Source organism: Emydura macquarii, unplaced genomic scaffold, assembly GCF_026122565.2.
Source record: "Emydura macquarii macquarii isolate MOO-44397 ecotype Brisbane River unplaced genomic scaffold, CSIRO-AGI_Emac_v2 contig_1348, whole genome shotgun sequence".
In the NCBI taxonomy this organism is placed as follows: domain Eukaryota; kingdom Metazoa; phylum Chordata; order Testudines; family Chelidae; genus Emydura; species Emydura macquarii.
In genome coordinates, this window is record NW_027131485.1 from 11,342,756 (window position 1) to 11,352,512 (window position 9,757).

General features: G+C 54.7%; 1 protein-coding gene across 3 annotated transcripts; it reads left to right on the top strand.

Annotated features, from left to right (window-relative positions):
• The first annotated feature begins 426 nt into the window (after window positions 1-426).
• On the top strand, window positions 427-5,427 carry NUDT16L1 (nudix hydrolase 16 like 1). 3 transcript variants are annotated; one of them, XM_067551147.1, is made up of 3 exons: window positions 427-681; window positions 2,401-2,661; window positions 3,841-5,427. In XM_067551147.1, the coding sequence occupies exons 1-3, from the start codon at window positions 487-489 to the stop codon at window positions 4,435-4,437; spliced, it is 1,053 nt and encodes a 350-aa protein (XP_067407248.1). In that variant the 5' UTR covers window positions 427-486; the 3' UTR covers window positions 4,438-5,427. The 3 variants fall into 3 exon arrangements, with proteins under 3 accessions (XP_067407248.1, XP_067407250.1, XP_067407249.1); XM_067551148.1 differs by having other exon boundaries at window positions 502-623; XM_067551149.1 differs by lacking the exon at window positions 2,401-2,661.
• The last annotated feature ends 4,330 nt before the right edge of the window (window positions 5,428-9,757 follow it).

The window sequence follows — 9,757 nt, forward strand, 5'->3', positions numbered from 1 at the left end:
AGGTCAGGGGAGGCTCCGCCCCCTTCTTCGCTTGCCGACCCGCCAGGAAGGGACCCCGAGTCAGACCCGCCTGGGGGTGAAGAGCCCCTGCCATGCTGGACCCGCTCGCTAGGGGGAGACACAGAACCGCCGCAGCTTCTCTCCTCCCAGCATGCCACGGCCGCTCCCCGCTCAAGTCTGAGCGGACCGGTCCAGTTTTGATCTGATTGGCTACTAGCACCACCGATGGCGTGACAGTGCCCGCCTCCTAGAAATGGGATTGGCTGGTTTGGCCAGGCCCCCTCCCGGGGCTGTGATGTGATGACCGTTGTATTTGTGTCACAATGCCCTTTTGTGATTGGCTGTATGGGGACAGTGGCCGCGGTGATTGGCTACTGCAGGTGTGGCTCCGCCCCTCCGCGCTGTGATAGGTCAGCACGCAGGGCGGGTAGGTGGGGCTGCGTCGGGGCCTCGCTCTCGTCTCCTCGGTCGCGGCTCCGTGCGGTGATGGCGGCTCTGGCGGGGGGCGCTGTGGGGCTGCTGCCCCCGCTCTCGGTGCCGGGCGTGACCGAGCTGAAGCCGCTGAGCCGCTACGAGGCCATGCGGCTCGGGCCCGGCTGGAGCCACTCGTGCCACGCCATGCTGTACGCGCCCAACCCGGGCATGCTCTTCGGGCGCATCCCGCTGCGCTACGCCGTGCTGGTCAGCGGCGGCGGGGCCGGGGCCGGAGATTCGGAGGGGGCTGGGCTTCGGAGGGGCTGGTCAGCGGGGGCTGGGCCTGATGTACGGGGGGGGGCTGGTCAGCGGGAGCGAGGCCTGGGATTCGGGGGGGCTGGGCCTGGGGTTTGCGGGGGCTGGTCAGCGGGAGAGGGGCCTTGGGCGGGATCGGGTGGTGGGAACCGGGTGGGGAGTCCCCTGGGCGGGATGGAGAGCTGGGAATCCGGGGCTGAGGCTGGGACCTTCCCCATGCCGCCTCACCAGCCCCCTGCTCTGATCGGGCCGCCCCGGGGACAGCTGCGCACACGGTGGCTGACCCCCTTGCCCTACGCACCCCTAGTCATCCCAGCTCATGCTGTGTTTAGGAGGGTCGCCTTGGGCCCGCTGCTGCAGAACAGGCCCGTGACCCCGTAGCCAGAGAGTGAGCCTGTGTGTGTCTAGCCATGGTTGTACATGTAGCTTCCAGCCCTTATGGCTGCGAGGACGGCTTTGCAGAGGTGAGCCTCCGCAATGCTGCCTGCCTGAATTTGCAGGCTGTTCCGTTGCCTCTGTTGTTGCACAGGGTCTTGCTGAGCAAGAACAAAGTGACCTGAACAAGACTGGCGGGTTTTGCTGCTGCTCCTCACAGTGCTGTAAGTTGCAGTGAAACTGACAAGAGCCTCCTCTGTTTAGCTCTGCTGCACCTTGGGAAAGGGCTGAGCAGAGCCTGGAGCTAGTCGCTGAGAAGGAGTCAAACCCAGATGTAAGGGAGGGGCAGAGCTGCAGAAATGCCCCTCTCACAGCAGCCTGGAGAGATGACCTTCATCTTTCTTCCAGCAGGCAGAGAGGGATGGAGCGTCAGATTTCTCAGCCATTCATGAGCTGAGGCTGATCCAAAATATGGACGACCTAACCTGGCTCTCTACTCCTGGACAGTAGCTAGGAGTGGGAGGGAACTGAATGTGCCCCTTGAGCTCACCAGCGGCTGTGTCTTCTCTGTGTGTCTCTGGTTGGTAGGCTTGGTCCTTTGGCTGCTGTGTGTCTGGTGTGTTTGTCAAGACTTGGTGCTGACTGCTTGCAAGTCACCTGGCTCCAACAGTGGCACTAGGCTGATGGGTTTCCCTTCTAGGTCTCCGTATGAGACAGTATTTATGCATCAGGATTCCCCAGTACTGTATGGTCCTTCTGTGGGTGGGTATCTCATGAGGAGACCTGCTTGAGGAGCAGCTTCATCTTGCAGAGAAGTAGGAGTGGGCTTGCTAAGGGTACTCCCTAGCAAGGGCTGGAGGGGGTAGGTGAAAATGACCGTATCAAACTGCTCAAATACCAAGGGCAGCAGGATTTTCTGCCCAAAATGTTCGTGGTGAAAGAGCTGTTTGGGCTTGTTCAGCGTTGAGGTGAGTGGGACGATTCATGCCTCTCAGCTGCAAAAACTGACAGCCCCGCACTGGGGCATGTTATGTTTTCCTTCACAAAGACAATAATAAAAAAAACTAATGTTCTGAAGCAAGTGTGGCAACGGAAGAGGGGTGCAGACGCATCTCAGACCTCTCTGATTAGAATGCAGACTGCTTTGTGCATCACCTGCCTTGGTGCCCCTTTGTCATGAAGGGGTTTCCTATGGTTGCGTGTGTCCAGCTCTTGGCTGGAGGTGCCCTCTTCTCTTCCATGGGGTCCTTGGGGCTTTGTGCTGTGCCCCATTAATGTGATGCACCTCTATTGCAGATGCAGATGCGATTTGACGGACTGCTGGGCTTTCCCGGGGGGTTCGTGGATCGCCGTTACTGGTCCCTGGAGGATGGTCTGAATCGGGTGCTGGGCTTGGGTTTGGGCTGTGTGCGCCTGACTGAAGCTGATTATCTGTGCTCGCACCTGACAGAGGGGCCACATCGCGTGGTGGCGCACTTCTACGCCAGGCAGCTGACCCTGGAGGAGCTGCACACCATCGAGATCTGCGCGGTGCATTCCCGAGACCACGGGCTGGAGGTGGGGTATTCGGAGGGTGTCTGGAAGCTCTGAGACTTCGCGTCATGGGGGAATGAAGCTTCCCTGACTAGGCCTGCTGGGCTGCTATCCAGTGCAGCTGGGCAGGGGAATGCACCGCATTTAACAGCTACTAGTGGTGACTGGCGAGGGCTATGCAGTGCCCCGTGGCAGTCCCTAGTTGTGCGCCCTGGCCCTTCTTCGGGGGAATTGGCAGGGACTCTGTAGGAAGAGCTCTGTGCAACATTCTGAAGGGGGACCCTATTTACTTGTCAGCCATAAAGGTAGTGCCTCTGACGTAGGGGTTGAGTGAACTTCAAGTCACCCTCGGATCTGGTGGGCATCACGCGAGGGCTGGATGCGTTGTCTCTGACTGGAACTGTGATCATCTGTTAGCACCGTGTTGCACTAATCAGCAAGGTCTTGGACCTAGCTTGGGTTACACATAAGTTGGTAAGGCCAGCGAAAGACACAGGAGTTTCTTTCTGGGGAATTTGGTGCTGCAGGATCTCTGGCAGGGTTGGCGAGCTTGTGCCAAGTCATCTGATGCCCTTGATGTAGAACACAGATGGTGGAGGACCTTTTGTACAGCCTGGGTATGATGATGTGATCTGCCAGGAGTGATGCTGCGTGTGCACTAAATGTGAGCCTGGGTGTGGCACCCATTCAGGGGGACACGGAAGTGAGCCGCAGCATTCTTGCAGAGTGGTATGTAGGGCAAGGCATAGGCCAGAAAAGCAGGTCATCCCTGGGGCCAGTTGGTACACCTGGGATGTGGGGGCATGGTGGGGGGGAGTGGTATGGAGCTTGGGGCAAGGGGGGGCTGGTAGCATGCGGGATGCTGGGGGGAAGGAGTGGTGCTCATTGGGGATAGGATGGGTAAGGAGAGGGAGGTAGGGTGGTTGGCCAGATGGGGGCTAGGGTATATGGAGCATCACTGGGATTGGGCATGGAGTAATGGGCAGGAGTGTGGGATTCATGCTGGGGGTTGGGGTGGTATGATGTGGCAGCTGTGCTCATCCGGGGGGAGGGCATGGTCTGGGTGCTGGGCTATGGCCTGGGGAGGCATGGCACCTGAGATGAGCTGGTGTTCATCATATGTGGATCAGGGGTTGGTGGGGCTTGTGCTGGGGTGGGCTAGAAGTGCCATTTGTTGTTACTGAATTGCGTGTGCTTTTGCAGGTGATGGGAATGGTCCGTGTCCCCTTGTACACCCAGAAGGACCGCATGGGCGGGCTGCCCAACTTCCTGGGGAACTCCTTTGTCGGGACTGCTAAATTCCAGCTGCTCTTTGCCCTGAAGGTCTTGAATATGGTGCCGGAGGAGAAGCTGGCAGAGGCAGTGGCTGCCACCCAGAAGCAAAAAAAGCCAGCGGCTGAGCCGGCAGCTGTGACGGCCAATCAGATGGTGGCTAAGCCAACAAATGAGGTGGCAAATCAGCCTTTAGCCATGACCAAGGCTGAGCCAGAGGATGAAGCGGCAAATCAGCCTTTAGTCTTTTCCACGGCTGAGCCAGCGGCTGATGCGGCAAATCAGCCTTTAGTCTTTTCCACGGCTGAGCCAGCGGCTGATGCGGCAAATCAGCCTTTAGCTGTGCCCAAGGCTGAGCCAGAGGATGAAGCGGCAAATCAGCCTTTAGTCTTCTCCACGGCTGAACCAGCGACTGATGTAGCAAATCAGCCTTTAGCTGTGTCCACGGCTGAGCCAGCAGTAGAGTCCGTGGCCGGGCCGGGAGCAGAGTCCATGACTGAGCCCGTGGTTGAGTCTATGGCTGAGTGATGGATTTTTTTTTGACTTGGTTAAAAAGGGGTAAAGAGACTACAGACTTTCTTCGAACTTTCCAAACAGTCACTGGCTTGAAATGCTATCCATGTGACTCCGCCACAGTGCTCTCCAGGTGGGAGGGGATTAGATTGGCCTGAAGCAATGGAAAGCTGTATTTTGAAAGCCCATAAACCGTACCAAACTTTCCAGATTTCTATTAATAGCCCCCCTGGCGTCTATGTGCTTACATGACGACTCTTAGAATGCTTTAATTTACAAGGATGCTCTGCTCAGGTCAGACCCAGCTTAGGTATTATTTTAGTGAATGGAAATATTACTTTTAAAATTGTTCCAATGAGGGTTCTTAGCCCCCCACTGCAGTGTTGTGACTCCACTCTCACCTGTGTGAGGTGGTTGGAGGGGGGGGGGGAATAAGTGAACCCAGTTGAAAAGAGAGGTGAATCTGCCAGCTCTAGCTCCATGCCACACGCTCAAAGGGCACTGCCTCCTGTAGGAACAGTCCATCAGGGAACCTTGTGGTCCCAGGTTTCATAACATCGGTATGACATGGACGAGATCAAGGTGGCAATTTACCTGGCTAGTTTCAGCTCCCAGGTGGTTAGTAGTCTGAGCCTCGGGGGGCTGTGGGAAGGTGGGCTGTGTGCCTTTGCATCTGGGGAGCAGCAAAATAAAATAAATGGCTTTGCTGTACCTGGTTGCAGTTGGGATCTTTCATTTTGAATGACAACTGGAGAGCGAAGCCCTGATGGGTGGGCCGGTGTGCAGTGCTAGCTGCTCTGTGCTGTTCCCTCTAGCACACCTCGCCGGCTGCATTGCCTGGAATGGAGCCAGCAGCACTTGGCTGCTGGGAGCATCCATTTGCAGAGTCACCAGTATGGCTGCCTGGGCGTGTGCTAGGGCAAGACAGCTCAGGGGAGGAGCTGCTGCATGGCTCAAGGCAGCCCTTGCATTGCATGGAGAACTGGGCTCCACCTGTAGGCAAAGCTTGGCTTTGTTGCCCTAGGGACAGCAGGTAAGTAGGTTAGCACCATGTGGTGCCCACTTGCCCCCTCCTGGTGCCATACCCATGCCTTCATCCTTCAGTGTATTGCCTTGTAATTCAAACGGCCTGTCTCCCTCCGTGATGGCTGCACTGGGGTTCTGTCTTGAGTTGACTGACTTGGTTGCTGGTTAGCATCTTTGTAGGGCTAGGCCAGGCTGATCTCTAGGGCACACTCCAAATGGCTGTCTTCTGGAACAGACTCCTGGGGCTGGCCGGAGTAGCCCAGACAATGGTCAGCTCCCCTGAGTTAACTGGCAATTGATTAACTTGAGGTAAGAACATGAAACGATGACAGCTGTTTCCCCTCTGCTCTAGCAGCTACATCAGCGTCTCTATTGGGCATTAAGCTTCTGTATGATAGGGTTTGACCTGAGCCTGCAATTACCCCAAGGAAGATCATCCCCACCCCATTTCTTCCCTTGGCATCTCCCTCTGCTTCCTCTCCCCACACCATTTCCAGTTTCCTGAGCTGTGCACTTTTCCCAGCTGGCCCTGAGGGATTTCTCCCCTTTGCCTGCTCCACACTTGTTACCCCCCATCTCATGCCCCTCCATACTTAACCCACCAATTATTACCACATCTACTTCCTCCTCCCTCGTCTTTTCCTTTATGTGAGCCTGCTTTCTACCTCCTCTCCCATGCCAAGCCTGTGACCCTGCGTCCTTCGACTGTTGCTTGATCCTCTCCCATCCCTCCTTCAGGTGGGTCCTAGTTGTCTTTGATTCCACTCTCCCTTGTTCCCCCTCTCAGCTGCTGCCATACCCATAGTGCTCACAGTTCCTTGATTAGTTTCATGGCTGCTGAATAGAATTGTCCCCTCGTGGGATGTGACACTCCTCCGATGGGACCTCTTCTGTAGCTGCAATGGCTTTGAAGCTTAAGTACCCAGGCTTTGTCCTAGCAGCCCGTGGAGGTATTGATAGCACAGGGCTGCTCATGGAGGCCAGCTGCATGGTCATGTTTCAGTTGCAGTGACTGATGGGGATCTGAGATGCAGATCTGAGATGCAGGGCCTGGAACTTGGCTGAGGGAGGGATGAGGCTTCCTAGTGAGCTGGAAGGTGTTATGGCACCTGTTCTAGGCTCTGGTAAGTCAAAGAGCAATGGAAGGGTTCATGCCGCTTTGGCAATGGGGAAGGAGTGTTCTGGTGAGCTCTCCAGAGCTTTGCTAAATCAAGGAGTGCTCTGCCGCATCTTTTGCTCTGCAGAAACTGGATCTGTGCTAGGGGTCCCTGTAGAGAAGCTATTTTCTGTTCCTCAAGCTGCAATAGGGAGCCACTGTTTCCAACCGGTCACCAAAATGAGCGGATAATTCAATCTTAATTAATCCCTCTGGGGTCTCAGTCTGTCCTCTTTCAAATGGGGTCAAGCTCACAAACATGCTGTGAAGCATTCCTGATAGTGAGAGAGGCCCCAGAAATGCTTATGAGGAAATCAATAGTTCTGCCTTCTCAGCAGGGTTTGAATAGCAGGCAGTAAATGAGGCCTGGAGCCTCCCTCTCAACAAGAAGGGAACAAAATACTGAATAGCTGATCTGTATTCAGTGAGCACCATCCATTCCATGCCCTGAATGAGGCATGGTCCTGTGGAAAAATAGTAAGTAATTCAAGACAATCACAAGGCACCAGGGGGCCAAATTAAGGTTGCCCATCATTTGAGTGGCTGATTTTGCAATCCTGGGGGTGCTGGTGGAGTTTTTTTGGCTGTAATTTCCTAGCTTTTTTTAAAAAAGCAAACAAAAATATTCCATCACGTGGCCTCAGACTGATACCTAGAGTTGGTCCAAACTCAGAATTTGAGAAATTTCAGTGCTTCAAAAGAAATACTTCTGAAATTTCCTGCTGTCACCAAGCTATTGCCTGGTGGGCCAGCATGACCTGACTACCACTGAAAAAGGGAAAAGAAAGGGGGAGCGAGAGAGAATATAGTAGTACTTAAATTAAATATTGACATCCCTTTATATCATCATCTACCCCTCCCTCACCACCCCGCAAAGTCTTCAGTTTCATTTCCACAGAACTACTTACCTCAGGCAAATCCAAGGCTTGCTGGGTAGGCAGAGCCCAGTTTCTTTATCCCAAGTTGTCTGTTCTCCTGCCCCTTTCTAGAGCGGTTTCCCCCTCTTGGGCACTCCTCCATCCTCCCAGCCTTCTTGAATGCTGCCTCATCCTCTAATGAGCTGGGTCTGGTTTATATAGGCCAAGGCCCCTCTTATTCCCAGAAGCCTCCAAGAGGGTTGGTTCATTGGGATCAGTATCACTATCACACGCACAATATATTACTGGCATCTTATGTTACAGTACCGTGCAGTGGGAGTAGATCCTCCAGTTGTCACATATGCAGCCAGCTTTAATAGTTCTCTCAAGGTTTTTTTACAGGAATTCACTGATTATGACCTAGTATCTGGGAGCTTCTTGTATCCAGCACGAGTTGCAGTCAGAGCCTTTCCTGCCAACAGGGGAATCAAACAGATGGCCCACTACTGCGGCAGCCAAGCATGTTATTTCCATTCATTCAGAGCTGCTGATACAGTGCTCTGTCCCCCCCTGCTCAGCAGATAGGGGGGAATTTTAGCTCTACACACCATCCTCCAGCAGATTCCTGCAGCCCGACCTTGCCCTGCCCAGGGTCTGGAGGTGGAGTCTGATTCTGCCATGTCTGTTTTAGGTACTCCTACCAATCCCTTCGGTTTTGTCCCTGAACAATTGCTTTGGGTCAAGGGATCGCCTCAGGTCTCTAAACTGGGACAGCTCCCCATCTTGGGCCTCTGTCTCTTTATCCCTCTTTGCCTGGTGGCTTAGAAATTGCTGTAACGGGCTGGAGTAGATTCCTTGCTGCTTGGCATGGCGCTCTTTCCAACCTGGGCTTCAAGCCCAGCAGGGGCCCCTCCCTCACTTTCTTCCCCTTAGCCCTCTTCTCCACTCTTGTGCTCCTGCCCCTCTCCCTCTTGGAGTGGAAGATGGGTTTCCTCTCGCCTGTGAGCCAGCCTCCCTCACTCTCCTGACCCCAGACTCATTTGAGACCTTGTTGTCTTCTCCGGGTTTGTGCCTTGCCAGGACATCCCAGTGCTCACACCAAATGTCACTAAGCTATTGCCTGGTGGGCCATGAGGATGATCTGTCACTTCTACACCCCCCCCCCACATTCATCTTCCAGTCGCCTCTTGGGCCAGTGAGTCCGAGGCCTGCCCGACACGACAGAGTTTGGTCGATCTAAGGCAGCTTACATCTACCTAGTATGGCAAAGCTCTTCCTCTACCTTGGAGGGTCCAGCCCTTCCTTCTAGTGGTGGGTCTCTGTGCCTGTGCCACAAAGCTGGGGTAACAGTGTGCATGGCACTCAGGATCTGGTTAGTTCAGAGTGAGCTCTGGCCAGGCCTTAGGGTAGCTCAGTGACTGCTACAATGGGGCTGAAAGAGGCAAAAGCCTCACCCTGTCACAGCTGTGCTGGTTGGGGACTGGGGGCAAGGGAGGCTCCTGAGGGTCCTTGAAGGGTGGAAGTCTAGAGTTATAACAAGACTGCAGGAAACTGAAAGGGCTGGAGATCCAGTGCCATCAAATCATACATAACCCAACCCATGCAGCCAAGAGAGCACTGGAGAGAGCAGATGCTGGGGTTATGCTGCTCTGTGAAGGGAGGAGTGAGATGTCTACCTGAGAAGGCATTTTCTCCTCCAGCTACAAGTGGGTGAGAGGCAAAAATAGCAGCACTGAGGGATGGTTTGTGTAGCTCTGCAGTGGCAGAATGCTGTACCGGATCAGCATCAATGAGCTGCTTGTCAGTGCCACCCAGAAAGGGTGTGGGGGGAGGGAAGGGCATGGAGAAAGAGGGTGAATGGCTATGAATCTCCAAGATGGTGCAAATGGACCTGAAGATGAAACAGGCAGAAGGGCCATGAGCTGCTAGAGAGCACGCAGCCCTTGCAGGGCTGCCAATGCTTGGGGGTCCCCGCTCCATGGAAAGCAGTGCAAGTCACTACAACCACAATTAATCTGGGTGCAGGGTGGGTAAGACTCACCAGCCACATTCTGAGGGGAAATTACTTAGTGATGGGGTCACCTCAGCCCCTCACCCATAGTCCCTGCTAGGAGTGGCAGGGTGAAACCTTGGCTGGGAGGATGGGCCAGCTGTCTCTCCCACAGCTCCAAGCAGAATAGCTGCTTTTTGCCTCCACAGCACCCATGTTTATGGAGCATGCCGCTGGGTGGTGGCCGGTGGCAGTAGCAGCAGCTTGAATGCAGGCGTGGGGTTAAAAACAAGCAGGAGAATCACA